General features: G+C 46.1%; 2 protein-coding genes across 8 annotated transcripts in view; both read right to left on the bottom strand.

The window, feature by feature from the left end:
• DOT1L (DOT1 like histone lysine methyltransferase) overlaps nt 1-626 on the bottom strand; it is a 189243-nt gene extending 188617 nt beyond the window's left edge. For 3 of the 5 annotated variants that reach the window (XM_085886131.1, XM_085886128.1, XM_085886125.1), the window contains exon 1: nt 1-625. This exon is cut by the window's left edge and continues 191 nt beyond it. The gene's annotated coding sequence lies outside the window, so the exon portion shown is untranslated. The other 2 variants (XM_085886127.1, XM_085886124.1) reach the window with 2 other exon arrangements.
• A 4427-nt stretch (nt 627-5053) lies between these two features.
• Nucleotides 5054-18065, bottom strand: TRAPPC5 (trafficking protein particle complex subunit 5). 3 transcript variants are annotated; one of them, XM_085886122.1, is made up of 3 exons: nt 17909-18065; nt 16955-17226; nt 5054-5629 (listed from the first exon to the last, which is right to left on the bottom strand). In XM_085886122.1, the coding sequence occupies exons 2-3, from the start codon at nt 17222-17224 to the stop codon at nt 5333-5335; spliced, it is 567 nt and encodes a 188-aa protein (XP_085742248.1). In that variant the 5' UTR covers nt 17225-17226; nt 17909-18065; the 3' UTR covers nt 5054-5332. The 3 variants fall into 3 exon arrangements, with proteins under 3 accessions (XP_085742248.1, XP_085742249.1, XP_085742247.1); XM_085886123.1 differs by lacking the exon at nt 17909-18065 and adding an exon at nt 17667-17879; XM_085886121.1 differs by lacking the exon at nt 17909-18065 and adding an exon at nt 17662-17876.
• Between the last annotated feature and the right edge of the window lie 605 nt (nt 18066-18670).

Here is an 18670-nt window from a genome sequence, read left to right as displayed (position 1 = left end):
CGACCGCCATGCTGCCCGGCGAGCGGTCACGTGGGACGGACTTTGTGTGGGCAAATCCCGCCCTCGTCCAATCGGCGGGTCCGAGGAGGGGAACGAACCTTGACAAGGAAGGAGCGCGATCCGCGGCACCAACACCAACACCTCGTCGGCACCAACACCAACACCTCGTCGCCGCTCGTGACGGGTTCGGTCGTCGAGAGATCCGTGAAAACACGCGTCACTTCGCCCCCGTGTAAAAATTCTCCACCATCACCGTCATCAGCTCACCACGGGTAACGATGACCGGCGATGGTTACCGGACACAGTGAGGGTAACGATGACCGGCGATGGTTACCGGACACAGTGAGGGTAACGATGACCGGCGATGGTTACCGGACACAGTGAGGGTAACGATGACCGGCGATGGTTACCGGACACAGTGAGGGTAACGATGGTTTGGTGTTCCCGTGAATCGAACCCCCCACACCATAAAGATCGTTATCATCAGGAACTCTGACCCTCACGATCTACTTTAAATCGCCTCGTCATTCCGGTGTAATGAATCATCGTTTATCGGATCTCGAGGTCATTTCTTCGAGGGGAAATAATCCATGTTGAAGAAAGTGTCATTTGAAAGACGCACACGAACGTCAGCTCGCCGGGGGAGGGGTGGGAGGGCGTGGTTTCCATGACAACGTCAATGGCTTTCGAGGAATGACTCGACGATGATCAGATGGATTGTCACGAAATTCCCCCGGAATTTCCACCCGGCTTCGCCACCAAACCCCGATCAGCGTTTTCGTCGCTCACAACGAAAGCAATTCCAATTCCCGTTACGAGGTTTAATTAAATAATCGTTCGAACTGCTTTGAAGAGTTCGAGGAGTGCGGGCGTCGTGGGGCCCTCGCGTTCACTACACCGCCATGGACAACACGTGACGGACGAACGCGGGGGTTGTTGTATTGATTCGTCAGAATGACGGGCACCTGCAACAAGGTGCTTTCGAGGTTTCTTGTCGGTGAACGATCGTGCTCTCCATGACGGAATTTTACTCATTCCTTAACTTAATACTTCCTTCGTTGTTACAACTACCATATCCCGAATGTTGGGGGGGGGGCACGGTAGCTCATCGGTAACACATCCCCACATTGAGTGGACCTTTTTCGGGGTGGGTTGACCGTCCGTGAAACTCGAACCGAAGCAGTGGCAGCAGGGGGTGCAGCATCTCCGAGACGCCATTCCACGTGTCAGCACGGAAAGCTGTTTTCCGTCCGCACGTCGGTTGTGCACGTCAAATACCGCACGGCGCACGCTATCTCGGAAGGAATCGGCCGTGGCGTGACGACACCGCCGCTACGTTTCCTGCGTGGTTTGAAAGTGACATTTGAGTTGATTTATAAACGGACGACGATGACGTCAGGTGGCACGCTCAACCGCGAGTGCATGCGGCACAGCTATGATGGACCCAACGGATTCTTCCTACGTCTTTTGAACTTTCGGAAATGGTAATAAATTTCCAAACACGTCATTCATCCTTTTTGGGAGTCACGAGGCTGGGGGTGGTCGTGTTTATTCATTCATTTCGTAAACACCTGTCATTCATGGTACTTCCATCATTGATGGCATCCCATCGTGTGCTGCCTTTTTAGCTGCTGGACCATCATTGGTTCGGGGCGTGACTATGCCACTGATGCAGTGCCCCTATTACCAGGATACTGGTGCTCATTTCGCCGACCTCCAAAGGATGACAGGCTGAGTCAACTTCCTGGTGGTAATTCAGACAAAAACGGGGCTTGAACTCAAAACCCTTGGTTCCCAAGCCACAACCCTAACCGCAAAGCCAACACCAGGCTACATTGATGGGTAGAGCCTCCTGTGGTTGATGATACTTCCATCATTGATGGGCAGAGCTGCCTCGACTGAAGGTATATGGGGGACCCCCTACAGAACTTCACGTGTGGTGGCGCGTGAGAGGGTGGCACGTGAGGGTGGCACAAGAGGGTGGCATGAGAGAGGGTGTGCGAGAGAGGGTGGCACATGAGAGAAGGTGGTGCGTGAGAGGGTGGTGCGAGAGAGAGTGGCGCGAGAGAAGGTGGTGCATGAGAGAGGGCGCGAGAGAGGATGGCACATGAGAGGGTGGCACATGAGACAAACATTGCAAAAGCATGGTGACATCAATCCCTGATGTGGGAGGAGTTGGCCTTTCTATCGGAGGGCTAATAATATGGTGACAGATGTTCAGGTGAAGAATCAATTCATGCCTCGCCCCCCCCCCCCAGCAGAGGGGGTTAGCCGAGAATTAGAATGACCAGCCTCTCTGTCTGTCTATCTTTCCGCACCATCATGAGTAATGTATTGTCATATCTCGGCGATGCCTGAACCGAATGTAACCAAACTTGGTGGGATAGTAGTGTGGGTCAATCAGTGTGACATGTCGTTCGTCAACAATGACCGAAGTTAAGTACCATGGTGAGGTGATCAGAGGGTGAAAATATACCATTCGAGATGGGGAATCCCCCGTCATTGAATGAAAAAGGTCATACATATTCCAGATAATGAGGGAGGTGAATTGGAAACAAGACACCATTTGGTTAGCATCTCAAAAAAGTTCCCCAGGGGTGAGGAACGTAGTAACCAAAAATAATTGAAATCAGATAAGCGGTTTTCCATTTATTAAAAACATTTTTTTCAAGATGGCCGCCCCAGTCGGCCATCTTGGATCCGGCCACGCCCAAAATCAATAGGGTTCTTCCTTATCAGGTGGTACATGTGTGACCCAAATTTCAAATCGATAAGGTGAACAGTTTATGAGTTATCACACTCACAGCTATAAATGTTGATGCCCGGACGGACGGACAGCCGGACGACCTGGGTGACAACAATATCCCCCTTCCGCCACGCGGCGGGGGATAAAAAACAAATCACAATTACTCTGGAATGAATCGTCAGAGAAAGAAGTGAATTTTTTTGTTTGTTTGTTTTGCATTTACATTCGATCAATGAAGGGGCACCAAAAGTATCGTCGACATAATTCTCTACGAAGTCACATTTTCCAAGAAAATGACATCAAAAGTGACGTTTTCACACAGAATTAAATGATTGTATTAAAAAAAAATTATAAAAAAAGTCCCCGTGTGACTAATCAAATGTGATCCCGCTGGGATAGCACGTGAAAAATGTAACCTTAAAAATAAATTAAAAATCACAATGACCAAAAATATGAACATTAAAAAAAAAAAAACCTGAAGATCTCACAAACGGAGCTGGAGAAATCCTTCAAAACCATTTCGTGGAACCCTCTTCAACACCCCAGCCAAGCGCTAAAATTTAATAACGAGCGAGTGGAGAAATTCCAACAGGAAAATTGACGTCATTGATTCGAATTTCATGACGGGCAGAGCAAATTCAGATCTTGTGATTTGTGAACACGTCGATGCACATAAACATGGTCAACAATGACCCGATCTGGAGATCCCCAACAAACTGGGCAGAGATGTCGTGTTGACGAAACGGACAGAAATCACCAATTCCTGCGATTATAGGTCAAAGGTTATACCTCGAGAACAGAACGAGAGATAATTATTTTGAAGGATTAAATGGTGGAATCGGTCCGTTGTGGATATAAATTATTCAGATTTTCACCGACGGGATGTGGAGAAGAGCGTCCAAAAATGAACATGAGTAATGCAGTCAAAATATCATCACACACACACAACGCTTTACAATTTGGATGCAAGGTTGTCAAGAATGTCATCATACGTCAGACTTCCTCCGAACTCCTTCTCGATTTGAGATGATGGCCAGGTGTGACAGTCTGTCCTGTGACATTGTAGAGCGCAGGTAGCTCCTTTTGAGAAAGAGCGTTGTGCAGATGTAACGGTTACTGGCGTCGTCAGTCGAAAACCCACGAGCCACCTGTACGTTTGGATAAGTGTCGGAGGGAGTTTTTAGTTATATTGCTCAGTGTTCCAAGTGGAGACCGTCGAAGAAAGACAAAAATACATAATAGTACACGGAAGGAGGACACAAACAACCACCACCACCTCCACAACAAAAAAAACTGTGCTATGGAAGGTCCGTTTTGTGGATGTTTAACTATTTTTCATCCTCATTGAGATTTACAGAATGATATCCGTGATGTTTATCTCATGCAAAATGACTTTTGATTAAACACGTCCGTGAAGGGTTTGGCAACCAATACGCATGCACGGCTGGTGTTACTGGAAACATTAATGTTGTACAACTGGACTTTAAAGATGCTTTCAAAAAAATTGCAAACTGACGTGGGTGGCTCCGTGACAAATGGAGGCCCGTTGATGGGAGCATGGCCGTGACACTGATGCAGTGCCCCCCCCCCCCCCGTAGGTTAGGGCAGAAATTTGGAATGTTAATGGTGCCAGAAATAGGTCGTCCACTCATCACAAAGGACACTGTGGGATCTTTAACGTCTGCTAACAAATGCTGGCAGACGGGATGTCCAGTTTAGCGGCACGCATGATGATGAATAGTCCTGCCCATAAACCACCAGAATGGCGGTCGAGAGCTGAGCCAGGATTCAAACCCAGGCTTGACAGCTTAGAGGCATGTGCATACCTCCAGGCCATCCTCCCGGGGTGTGGCCTGTTGTTCCAACGGTAAAGGCAGTCAATAGAGATGTTATTAGTGAGGACAAGCTCATCGAGGAAGACCCTATACACATCACATGTGGAACAGGACAGCCCTTGGTGGACATCGACGTACTCTTGCACGAATTGCAAAGGACGGGAGTAGAAAATAGACGAACAGGCAAACCCCAGTGATCAGAAGAAGAAGAGACTCATTTCAACACACATCAGATGTATTGAGCGCCGAGGCAGTTCTCCATTCGTTAGGGGTCACAATCCTGGACAGATCGCCACTCCAACTCCCCCGTGATGAACCTACTGAGAATTCCAGCATGGCTTCCAATGTCGCCACAATCAGACCAGCGTGAAGTCGCCTGTTCCTCTGCCATTCACCACAATGAAAGTAACCCTTCAACACAAGAAATGATCACCATCTGATAAACAGCTTGACAATAGCACATTACACCATCCCAGAAACGTCTTTTTAATTTCACGAGCAAAATGGAATGCCAACAGAAAGCAGAGATAACCAGGATGGGGGAGCGTTGAATACACAGCACAGTTAAGGAGACAGAAGTAGCAATTGATGTTCTTAAAGACATTTTTGTTCCGCGTCTGCATGTCAAGAGACAGGACGAGGCAAAAATAAGTAATTACAGCATTGTGACGGTTATTATTCTACCTTGGAGGGAAATAAGCAAATGCAACCAGCAAACTGTACATCACAGGAACAAAGTTATACGCTAATCCTAGCGTCCATCCAAGACACGCTCCCTGGCCATCACCGATTCATCGAAACGGATCATGAGGGTCGTGCCCTTGTGCCAATGGGCCGTGACCTTTGCAGGGAACCCGCTGGCAACCAGCACGGCCTCCACGATGCCACCTGCAAATGCGGCGCAGTTAAGACTGCTGTTGTCTCGTGGGACGGAGATGAAGGCGTTGATGAGCGGTTCTCGTTCAATGACGTAGAATGTCCGGTCATCGTCATTCGCTTGTTCCAGCTTGTCGGCTTCCTTACCAAAGAGGCTGCGCCACAAGTTCACCTGGCATGTGTGAAACGGAGTGAAATTACGTGTGTTATTACAAATACAATAACAATCAAACAGCTATAAGCAATACTTGAAATTCGACATGATTATTATAAACCAGAAGAGCACTCGGCAGAGCACATACCTCCGCCACGTAATACCTGATCCACGAGAACATATCGGGCCCAAATACCTTTTTGAAATATCATGCCATACGGAACTAGACCGTTTTTGGCCCAATCCCCGGTTCCGGGTATTGGAGCGTCGAGAGGTCTCCTTAGGAGCTCTCTGCTGACGATCTCAAAGATAAGTTTCTGGTCGTTATTTGTCCCGTTTCAACTGTTTATTTTTCTCACCGACATGTCACTGTGTGTTCCCAGTTCGGTTTTGTTTCAAAAATCGTGCTATTTTGTGAGTTTTTGTCGACGCTGTCTTACCGGGTGTTTTAGGCCTAGGCTTGGGGCCTCCCGGCTCCCCTCGGTGTACGATCGTTTTATGTTTTTTTCTCCCCATTACCTTCAATTTCTATCTTCCCCACTTTCCTACCATTTCCCATTTCTCCCAACTAATCTCTCTATTTCTTATCTTAAAAAATAAAAAAACGCCACCTTTCTCCTGATTCTGCTTCTTCTTCACCGCCTCTTCTTCTTCCTCCTCCTCCTCTTCTTCTTCCTCGATTTTTTCTACAACACTTCCATGACCTAATCTGTTGAAAACTCTCTCAAACATTCATAATAATAATAATAATAATAATAATAACAAAAACGATATCTTATAATGCTTCATCTTCCTCTCACACATGTGGTACTCTTCACTGTTTCATTATGCACTACTCTTCTGCTATTTTAACAGACTGCTCTCATTTTGACCTCTCCTTCATTCCTTGCCTAAAAGATCCAACTGTTACAGCGATTCTTCTCTCCATTCTCTGAATTCACCTTTATTGCATCCATCAAGAATTGTGTTAAATCGCATCTGTGACCTAAAACTTTGAACAACCCAGTTTGCTATGAATGTTCACTTTCCATCAACCATTCTTTTTTTCCAACTTCAGTGCCAACTCACCCCTCTCACTCCTCACTCTGACTCTCAAAGCAACCATCCCACTCTTCTCCCTCCAACCTCCCTCTCACCTCTCTCAAAAATTCCCCCCTCATCTTTGTCCCACCTTTCATCCCCTCACTCATCCTTCTCAAAGTTGCCCCCCCTCTCATCCACAAAGCTGCCTCCTTCCACTGCCCTCTCACCTCCATCTCTTCACTCCACCTCCTCAAATCCTCAACTGCCTTCTTCCCACTCTCTTGTCCCCCCTCACCCCCAGCACCACAGAGCCTTTTCTCCTCCTCATCCAGCCCCCTCCCATAGCTATTCTGCAATCCCCCCACTCTTTCAACAACCCTCCTTACCTACTCTCCTCGTCCCATGTCCGACCCTCCCCCGTCCCCACCACCCCCTGCACCCAAAGCCTCCTCCCCTAACTCTTCATTAAAAGTGTGGACCTCAAATATCCGGGGCCTTCGCTCAAACCTTTCAGATCTTTCCATACAGGTTGCCACTGACAAACCAGACATTATCTGCCTAACAGAAACTTTCCTCTACCAAGACGTATCTGACTCACAAGTATCTCTCCCTGGCTACTCCCTCTTACGGTATGACAGACCTGAGCCTCGTCCTGGTGGAGGAGTTGCTCTCTTCATCAAAGACTCTATTCCTCACTCTCCATGCACTGCTCTCACTCCCCCACATCCCCAGGAATACCTCTGGCTACGCTTCCCCTCCACTCCCACCTCATGTTTATATGTGTACTGTACCGTCCACCTCACAGTGATGACGCCATCTACACCTCACTATCTGAAAACATGGACCAACTTCTATCTTCTCATCCAAACTCTCTCTTCCTCTTATGTGGCGACTTCAATTGTCACCATGCCAGTTGGCTAGGTGTGGGTACCTCTCTCACCTGCCATGGCACCTCAGCAAAAGCTTTCTGCGACTCAATCGGTCAACTTCCCGACCCGGATCGCAACCAATGGTACTCCATCTCTTCTGGATCTGATTTTGACAAATTTCCATGACAATATCTGCTGCTCTTCTTCCGCTCCAATCGGTTCTTCTGACCACATCCAAAGTGGACATCTCTCTGGCTATTATCAGAAAACCACCTCACCGCCGTCGAGTCTGGCATTTCACTCAAGCCGACTGGCAGGGTCTCCGAGCAGCCATCAAACTTATAGACTGGTCTCCTATCACTACTTTCTCCAACATCAACTCATCCTGGGAATTCTTTCAAAGAAACTTGCTCTCCCTCATGCACAGATTTATCCCCTCTCATTTTCAGTTGTCCGACCCTTCCTCCCGCCCTTGGTTTACTGAAGCTTGTGGTGAGACAGTTGTCCTGAAACAACTTGCCTTTGCCTCATGGAAAGCAAACCCAACTGAGGGCAATCTCAGTTCCTTCCACAAAGCTCGGAACAAGTGTGTATCTACCCTCAGGAGAGCCAGAAAACAACATCTTTCTCATCTCAAGTCTGAACTCTCAAACCTCTCTCCCTCCTCAAAATCCTAGTGGCATCTAATCAAATCTGTTTCTGGTGTATGTTCCTCCTCCATCCCCTCCCTTACCTCAAATGGCCGCACTGCTGATACCGCACGTGAAAAAGCTGAATGCCTAAACTCGGTGTTTGCAGCTAAATCTTGTGTCAAAAACCCATCACTTTCTCTGCCCACCTTACCCAGTCGCACCCAACTCTCCCTGGACTCTGTATCCTTTTCTCCTGACAAGGTTGAGAGCTTGCTGTCAAACCTCGACTCAGATTCTGCAACCGGTCCAGACGGTATCAGCCCACGTGTCCTCAAAGCCTGCTCTTCTGCTCTTGCTCACCCTCTCTCTGTTCTATTCACCCTCTCATTTGCCCAAGGTCATCTGCCATCTGCTTGGAAATCTGCTAACATCACTGCCCTGCATAAAAAAGGTGCAAAAACAGATCCCTATAACTACAGACCAATCAGCCTTCTCCCAATCATCAGCAAGGTTATGGAATCCATCATCACTTCTGACATGAAATCCTTCCTCTTCTCCAATGGCTTGATTTCCAATCATCAATTTGGTTTCAGACCAGGTCACTCTACCCTGGATATGCTGCTTCTCCTCTCCCAACAATGGATGGAGGTCCTCAATGCCAGACAGGAAATCTGAGCCGTATCCCTGGACATATCACCTGCTTTTGACACACAGTCTGGCACCCTGCCCTACTCACCAAACTCTCTTCCCATGGTATCCAAGGCCATCTTCACTCATGGCTCGCAGACTTCCTCTCCTGCCGCAGTCACCGTGTGGCCCTAAATGGAGTTCTTTCATCCCCTCTTCCTGTCCAGGCTGGAGTTCCTCAAGGTAGCGTTCTGGGCCCTGTTCTTCATCAATGATCTCTCAGACTCTCTGGAAAATCCTCGATATCTCTTTGCTGATGACTCCACCCTCTGCCGGTCCATCGGTCATCCCTCAGACCGGCAAGCAGCAGCTTCTTCGCTCACTGCAGATCTGGATAAAATCATAAACTGGCCCAACACGTGGAACATGTCTTTCAATCCGGACAAATCTCACACTCTCACAATGTCTCTTCGAAAGGACCGTTTAGAAAACCCACCCATCCACTTTCTCAACAATCCTCTGGAAGAACTCCTTTCTTTCAAGCTTCTGGGTCTCACTATCTGCCCTGACCTTTCCTGGGAAAGCCATATTTCAAACCTCACCTCCAAAGTCGTCGCCGACTGGGAATCCTCCGTCGTGCAAAGTCCTTCCTCGGCCCTCCTGAGCTCCTGACCTCTTACAAAGCTTTTGTCCATAGCCTGATGGAGTACTGCTCTCCCCTCTGGGCTGGTGCTCCTGCCTCCCACCTTTCTCGGCTTCACGCTGTAGAAACCAGGGCATTTCGGATCATTGGCATCTCCCGCAATGAGGCTGAGTCTTTGGGCCTCTCACTCAATCACCGCAGGTTGGTCGGTGGTCTTTCTGTCTTCTACCGTCTCCTCTCCAGTCTTTCCCCCACCTGCTCTCTCTGCGATTTGTCCCCACCACATTTCCTCAGGGCGCTCAAGGTCCGCCAACAACCCCCTTCTGGAAAAACTACCAAAATCACGAATCATTGCTCACCTCCACTCTTTCATTCCTCTTATTTCCCGCCTTTGGAATAAACTCCCTCACTCTATTCTTTCCCATTCTTCCCTCCAGGCTTTCAAAACAGCTGTTCACCACCACCTCTTATCATGCCCCATCCAAATTCTCAATCTTTTCTACCCCCGATAATCCACCCAAGCCCACTTCCTTCAAATTCCCTGCTTTCCTTCCTGAAAGTCCCTGTGATGTCCATCTTCTATTCCCCATGTTCCCCGTCCCATCCCTTTCTCTTCCACAGATCTCCTAATGTGTTTATTCCCCACTGTTTTGTCCCTCCCACTCCCGCCCCTCTTGGCTCATGCCCCCTTGATGTGCGTTGTGTGTTAGCTCTCACACGAGCCTCGACAAGGTATACAAAAAAATAAATAAAAACCAATGTCACCCCTCGGGTGACCAGTATCTTGCCAAAATGTGAACATGAGTAACTTATTTATTCGATTAAAGTTACTCAAAAAATAAGGGTTTCGTCGACCTTGATGTTTGACCTTTTTGTGACCTTGACCTTTATAATTTCGTACGGTTAATGGTATCTCTCCAGGACCGTTGTACATGAAATATCAAGAGATTTTGATGAGAACTGAGGAAATAAAATTTTCATGAAAAATCCGTTTTTTCGTCATGACGTCAACAAATGACCTCATAGCATCAAACTTTTGAAAGATCTGGAAAGCACTTATCAAGCGCTTTCATATGAGGTATTACTCGATATGGTATCTAAGATTTCAAAATTTGACCTTAGGGTCAAAAACTTTCGACCTCCAGCGCTAACCATGAAGGTCAAGGCTGATCGCCACCAAAAATTAATCATCTGGGCGCCAGACCATGAACTATATTCCCATGAAGTTTGAAGACGATCCGATCAAAATTACTCAAAAAATAAGGGTTTCGTCAACTCCCCTGATTTGCGACAAAGTGACCTTGACTTCGAAAATGTTATGCGCTGAAAGGGACCTCTATAGGACTCTGATATGCGAAGTTACAAAAATTTCCAATGATAACTGTGCTCTGCAGAGTGATCGATACGTGATTACAGACAAACAAACAAAAAAAAAAAAATAAAAAAAAAATACAAGCTGACTAACATATCTTGCAAAAAACGATAAAAAATCTCAATGGTGAAGAATCACTTTAACAACTAAATAATTCTCATATCCAGACCCAGATCCACCAAAATCAAACCAATTCTTCAGCACCACACACCCAACATGTCCAAGTCTCATCCGAATCAGTCCACAACTTTTTCAGATATTGCGCTATATATCATTTTTGGCCCGAACTCTCAACGATGAAGAATCACTTTAAAAATTCCAGTAGTCGGATCCGGATCTTCACCAAAATCTAAACAGTTCGTCTTTTTCACACACCCAATCTGCCCACCAAATTTCATCCGGATCCGTCCACAACTTCGAGATATCTTGCACACAGACAGACAGACAAAAAGGGGTGAAAACATAACCTCCTTCCACCTTCGGTGGCGGAGGTAACAAGTGGTGCCAGGAACAACAAATCCTGCCCATTTATTGACGAAGTTATGAGCGAAAAACGATTTTCACCTTTTTGTGACCTAACCTTGACCTTATTGGACCCAAAAGTTAATGGGGTCATCCGAGGTTCATTACCCACCTGTGGATACAAGTTGACAGTGTTTGAGCCAGCCGTTTTCCCGTAAAGTCGTATTTTCGTAACCACGTTTTAGTTTTAATGGAAAATTTGTAATTTTGACCGATGACCATGACCCCCAAAAGTTTGGACCCTACCGATCTTCACAAATATGCATTTTTCACTATTGGAATGGGTAGGATAATAAGTGACAAATAGAATAAGGTTCACTATAAGCTTAGTTTGAAGTAAATCAGATCATTTTTGACGAAGTTATGAGCGAAAAACGATAGATATTTTTGTGACCTTGACCTTTGATCCAATTGGACGCAAAAGTCCAAGGTTCATTGCCCACCTGTGGATTAAATTTGATAGTGTTTGCTAAAGCCGTTTTGCCGTAAAGTTGCTAACAGACCGACAGACAAACAAACAAGCAGTCATGGACTGATACTTATGAAATCGTCAACTTGACCTCTGACCTTGTCTAATAAAAAGCTGTCTCTAGAGAAGGTAGCGACGCAAACCAGAAGTTTCTACGATGATTCTGTACCAAACCATCAAAATTGTAACGTCGATCGAAGCAAAAATCTCCATTTCTCCACGCAATTATACCTTTACGTGACTCAACGACGCGTCTGCTCGAGCGCACTGCATCATGGGACGACCCGTGACTCGTCGCGTGAAATATTTTTATACAATCTTAAAACGTCTCCAAAACATCCGATTTTTACCAGAATTTCGACAACTGAGTTTTAAGCATCCTAAGCGATCGCAAAAACCGAAGACAAAATTAAAATCGAAGTTAAAACGAACTCGTAACGTCGAGCGAAGCAAAAATACTCCATTTCTCCACATGAATTTATGGAATTATGTTTGACCTCACCGTGACCTTGACCTTTGACCGATTTTGACCAAAATCTACTCAGCGCTAGCCATCACCCTCCTGAATCACGTGGTGTAATTTGACATTGGTCGCTTCTTCCGTTCGAGTTATCGTGCCTAGAAACAAACAAACAAACAAAAACACACAAACAAACTAACAGAAACGGAAGTGATCAATATACTTACGAAATCTAAAGATTTCGTAAGTAACAAACAGATAAACAAACCGGACGATTACAATATCCCGCTCCCTCCCTCCGGGGGGCAGGATAGCAAACCTTGCACACAACACCACTGCTATGCTGTCAAAAGGAAGAAGAAGAAGAAGAACCACCCATTTCACATTTTCAAACACATAGAGCTGCCGAGGCTGTGTCCCCTTGGCGATGGGGGGCAATCCTGGATGGTTCTTCACTCTGATGCGGGATACTCGAATGGCTCATTCTTCCCGGTAAGCTGGTACTCGTTTTGCCGACCTCGGAAGGCTGATAGGCTGAGTGAGTCAACCTACCTGGTGTAATTTAACGGGACGACAGCGGATCAAACTCAGGACCCTTCGATATTAAGCCTGCTACTTTGACCGTTAACCAACACCAGGCTTAACGTGAAAGAGCCGCAAACTTAATGACTATAATTGTGGTTGCTAATTTAACTGGATAGCATGCTGGCAGGATAGCCGAGATAGTATGCACTCTCACCTATGAGGTGTCTCGCCTGGGTTTGAATCCTGACCCAGCTTTAAACTGGCATCCTGGTGTGTCATATGCATGGTGACGCATCATTGTGTGCGCAGTCCCTCAGAAGAATGTCAAGCCAGAAGAAAGGCCTGCCAGTAATGGTTTTTAGTGGACGTTAAAGATCCCATGGCATCTGGCTAAGAGTAGGTGAGATGCCGCCGGGAATGTTTGAACATACAGTGTGTGTGTGTGTGTGTGTGTGTGTGTGTGTGTGTGTGTGTGTGTGTGTGTGTGTGTGTGTGTGTGTGTGTGTGTGTGTGTGTGTGTGTGTGTGACCGCTGTTTCTCGACAACCGCTGGTCCGATCTAATTGAAACTTGCCAGGTATATTGCAGGGGACCTGAGGATGTGCCTTTTCAAGGTTTGATATTAATCGCACAAGTGCTTCCCAAGTTATGGCCATTTATTTACCAACCAATGACAGGACACATTGCTGCGTAGGCGTGGCCGATGTGCCATTTAGTTACCAATCACAGGACACGTTGCTGCGTAGGCCGGTGCGAGGCCGGCCGACGATGACGTCACGTGCTGTGCCGGTTACGATGGGGATCGGTGCCTTAGTTACCGTGGTGTAGGAGTGGCAATGGTCAATGGCAGCGAATGTCATGGCAAGCAAAGACAGGGAGGTAAACTTGATTTTAATTTGGATTTTAATTAACTCTGTGTGTGTAAGTATCACAGCATTTGTTACTTCAATGAAAGCGATAATTTGTGGAATGCATGTGAACATTCCATACGGGCACGCACCACTTCCGGATAGTGATGACAATGTATACTAATAATTTCTCGATTTCTTATCTGCATTTATAGATAAACACAATGCCCCAATCCAGTCGTCGTTTACGAGAGCGAAGGAACGGTCTGTGTAGTTGTTTCTGGCTTGCGGTTTGAAAGTTTTTTTTTTTATTTATTTATTTATTATTATTTTTTTTTGGGGGGGGGGGGGATTACACATACGGGCATGCACGCACGGGCACGCACATACTGGCACGCGAGAGCGAAGGAACGGCCTGTGTAGTTGTTTCTGGCTCACGGTTTGAAAGTTTTTTTTTTTTTTTGAGGGGCGGGGGTTGCGGGTACGGCCACGCACGTACGGACACGTGAGAGTGAAGGAACGGCCTGTGTGGTTGTTGTTTCTGGCTCAAGGTTTGAATTTTTTTTCTTCTATTGCACGTATGGGCACGTACGAGTATTACAAATTCCTGCCACCTTCAGTGAAAAGTCAGGCCAAGCCGGCCAGTTCGTGAAGGACTTGTGCTAAAAGCAAGGAGAAGAAGAAGAAGAAGAAGAAGACGAAGAAAAAGACGAAGACAAAGACGAAGACAAAGACGAAGACGAACATATTTTGTTCAGACTGCCATATGACCTTGAAGATCATCATTTATTGATAGAGGGTAAATTAAAAAAAAAGTCTCATCGACAATCCATCCATAAAATCAACATCATGAAAAGTGGAGGAAAAATCATTCCAGTTATGATGAAAAAGGTGTTTTTGGTTAATAAGGTGACGATCCAAAAAAAGTGGGTCAAGGACACTAATCAAATATCAGGTGCACAACATCTGTACAGGTACACCATTATGATGCAAAAAAAAACCGTCTTGGAGGACCGAGTGGCAGAATTGAGCAACAATAACACAAAAAAACAAAAAGAGAGTTTGCATTTTATTCGGACCACTAGTTGAGCTTGACCTTTAACCTGGAGAGGTACGATGTAAATGAAGTGTAAATGCACCTGAAAGAAGTTATCTGGAGAAGGTAATTTTTCTCATCAGACGAACCTGGAGTCGTGTTTTGGTGAAAAATATTTCAATCCAGGTGTGTTTGTTTGTCACGCTACTCCTCCTGCAGTTCTGGCCCGATTACATCCAGATGTGCCACATCGGATCAGCATGACCGTTTTCCAGTACAGTGAGGTGTTTTGAAGTATAAACAGTTGGTACGTTTTTGCTTCATGCACATAACTCGGGTTATTCATTTTTTGCCAACACCGCCCGAATATAGGTATGCGTCAGAAGAACGTGTTGCATGCTTGGAACAAGATCAACCGGAGGGTGGTTACTCTGCTGGTGTCTGTAATTGGTTCATAACCTTAAAATTAGATCAAGGTCATAAAAAATTATATCAACCCCACATACGTTGTATTCCCATCACAGATGCAGAATTTCAGTCCAAAACTCCCAGCCAGCTCTGAGATACAACTTGGACATTGGGAATGAAGGCAGAAAAAAGAATACAATAAAAATAATTTTATAAATGGTGGTTTAGTTCTCCAAGCGGTCAAATAAACACTCAGGTACCATTTAAAACTGGGGGCACCAACTACAGAAACAAACCATTCCCTATTTATTATATGGATTATTGAGTGAAGCTAAAATAGAGAGAAGCAGGAGTGAAAGAAGAGTGTGGTGGAGAGAGGGGGTGGCGGCGAGAGGGGGTGGCGGCGAGAGGGGGTGGCGGCGAGAGGGGGTGGCGGCGAGAGGGGGTGGAGCCAGAGGGGGTGGAGCCAGAGGGGGTGGAGCCAGAGGGGGTGGAGCCAGAGGGGGTGGAGCCAGAGGGGGTGGAGCCAGAGGGGGTGGAGCCAGAGGGGTGGAGCCAGAGGGGGTGGAGCCAGAGGGGTGGAGCCAGAGGGGGTGGAGCCAGAGGGGGTGGCGCGAGAGGGGGTGGCGCGAGAGGGGGTGGAGCGAGAGGGGGTGGAGTGAGAGGGGGTGGAGCGAGAGGGGGTGGAGCCAGAGGGGGTGGAGCGAGAGGGGGTGGAGCGAGAGGGGGTGGAGCGAGAGGGGGTGGAGCGAGAGGGGGTGGAGCGAGAGGGGGTGGAGCGAGAGGGGGTGGAGCGAGAGGGGGTGGAGCGTGAGACAAACGTTGCAAAAGCGTGGTGACATCAATCCCTGATGTTGGAGGAGTCCCTTATGAAATGGCAAAAAGAAAAGACAATCACAAACCCTGGCTGGCAGGATCGCCTTCAGGTACACACACTTGCTTACTCACCTCCAAGCTGTCTCGCTTGGGTTTGAATCCTGACCCTGATATTTAACAGGCAGGGTGATTAATCAATATGTGCGCTGTCCCTCGAATGGGCGTCCCATCTCCCATTATTTGTTGGTGGACGTTAACGATCCCTTGGTTGACGTGAAAGATCCTGTGGTGTCCTTTGCAAAGAGTAGGCAAGCTATCATTGGCACCGAACCAACAGAGGGCACTGCATCAGCAGGGCAACTGCAGCCTCAGCCAATGATGCTACCCTGAAACCTTGTACTGTGTACAAACAAATAAAAATAGGGGCAACACCCCTGAGCGCTCACCTGGTAGTGGCTGGATAAGAAATCCAGGGAACCACTGGTTGGTGTGCACGACCCACAAAATATGCAACGGAGAAGAACGTAAATACCAATGGATTTATTTTTAATGGTGTGAAAAAAAAACTTTGGTACGTCATGGGTGATGAAGGTTGTGGTCAAGTTTCACCAAAACTGTGTGTGTGGTTCCTGAGAAGTTGCAAGTGTTTGTGGACGGACGGACAGACGGACAGACGGACAGACGGACAGACGGACAGACGGACATGCCATCAGCTCCCTGGAACTACGTTCCAGGTTATCTAAAGATCACAAACCCTCGACTCGTTGCAGATCAAGGGCATTGCGGACCCATCCGATGATGTTACTCGCACATGAACCACAAACACCTTGTTGACCGATCCATCGTTTAACGTCCTTAGCCGATTGATAACACACGTGGAACGATTAAACTGCATCAGAGTTGTCCCACAAATTCACCTTCTCATGGCCATCTCCACACCAGTTCGGTACCAGTTTCCCTCTTCACCGGTTCATCTCCTGCAATGTAATCCGGCGAATGGAGGTTCGAATCCCCATCCCGTCCCACATCCTCCATTTAATTGCTTTATCCACGTTTAAATAAAGTAGACAGCACGTTATGGACAGGTGACGTACCTTGACGAGCAGCAGCGTGTTGAGTAAGCGGGTCTCCCTCCGACCACCCCGCTCCCTGACCACCAGGCCGTCCAGCACCCGGATCCCGACACGCTTGCCCAGGTCGGCGAGGTGTCCCTGCAGTTCAGCCACGGAGTACACGCGAGACTGGCAGTACTGCACGAGCTCGGAAAAGAGGAGCGCGAACGCACTGAGACTCACGTCGCCTCGGGCCCGGCTCGGGGCTCGCTCCAGCAACGCAGACTTGCCCTTCGTAAATCGGCTCTCCATGTCTGATGGGACACACGGACACGGACACGGACACACTCAACGTTTCACGTTCGTCCCTCCGTACGTTCAAAAAATATCTCCAAGGACAATGAACCGAGGATACTTCAGGATACCTGCCTTCCGCAGGTATATATATATATATATATATATATATATATATATATATATATATAAATATAAATAAATATATAAATATAAATAAATAAATATATATATATAAATATAAATAAATAAATAAATATATATATATAAATATAAATAAATAAATATATATATATATATATATATATATATATATATATATATATATATATATATATATATATATATATATATATATATATATATATATATATATATATATATATATATATATATATAATCAACGCACGAGCTGGTGGCAGGTGTGCTCGAGGAAAATGTAGGGGGAACATTACCTCACCATCGATGCACCTGCTCAGGGCCTACTTTCCCACAAATGCGCAACTGCTGCGAGTGCGAGGCCGACCTTCCCACAAATCCACGGACGAGGTGAAATCAAAGCATATAAAAACACCTTTGCGCGGCTGAGTTAACACTGAAACATTTTTCGCTGCATTGTAATCGTTTTTAATGGTTTTTATTGTTAAAAAAAAAAAATAATAATAATAATATCCGAGTGAAGTATTAAAGTGTTATACTTACCGGACACTAGAGCGACCACCCGCCCGGTTCATAGATTTCCGGTTCTTTCTGGGGAGACGATGATGACCGACGATATCAATGGTAAATAAAAAGGACGAGGAGAAATTAAATTCAACATGGCGCTGAGGAAAATCGACTACTATTCAGTTATAACATCCGAACATATTTCTGAACAAAATTTGTGATTTTATTGACTTTGAAATGAACATGTCGCACATTAAGTGAAACGTGCAGGCGCAGCAAATACACCGCTCATAATTTCTTGCTGTCGCAATTTAAAAAAAAAAAAAAATACTCAAACACAGCTGTCCGTTTGCGATGTGCGTTACACTTATTTACTTTTATAATAGCGTCAATGATTAATAAAAACAAAAAGATAACGTAAATAAAGAAATAAATAAGTACGAAGCCAGCATTACTATATAATAACTGTCGCTGTACACCTCAACTGATTTAACGCTAATATTTTCTCGATGGTTATTTGCAGGCAGAATAAAACATAAGATCTGTGGCCGACAACAATATAAATACAGAATAATCACACGATTCCACTCAGTTAGAGCACAAGTGTGAGATTATGTGTCGGTTACACATACAGATTACAGTCAATGCTTCTTTCTAATAAAAAAAATCTGTTTAAATTATAAGTTATTAAGGTTGTTATCGTTCGTCTTGATGAATCGTACATGCCTTTTGTGATGCACGCAATGGCTTATGTTTATCTTACAAGTCCAATTCGCAGTTTGTACCGCATGATGTCAC

This window comes from Eptatretus burgeri, chromosome 6 (genome assembly GCF_056783735.1).
Source record: "Eptatretus burgeri isolate ZD-2024b chromosome 6, Ebu_testis_v1, whole genome shotgun sequence".
NCBI lineage: Eukaryota > Metazoa > Chordata > Myxini > Myxiniformes > Myxinidae > Eptatretus > Eptatretus burgeri.
Note: the sequence above shows the minus strand (reverse complement) of the source record. Positions and strands in the feature narration are given on the sequence as shown.

What these genes read in the sequence shown, in the direction of transcription:
- TRAPPC5 (XM_085886122.1), bottom strand. Translation starts at nt 17,224, where the DNA reads ATGGAGAGCCGATTTACGAAGGGCAAGTCTGCGTTGCTGGAGCGAGCC. An exon ending in ACACGCTGCTGCTCGTCAAG is followed by an intron (nt 5,630 to 16,954) that starts GTACGTCACCTG and finishes CACACATGCCAG; the next exon opens with GTGAACTTGTGGCGCAGCCT.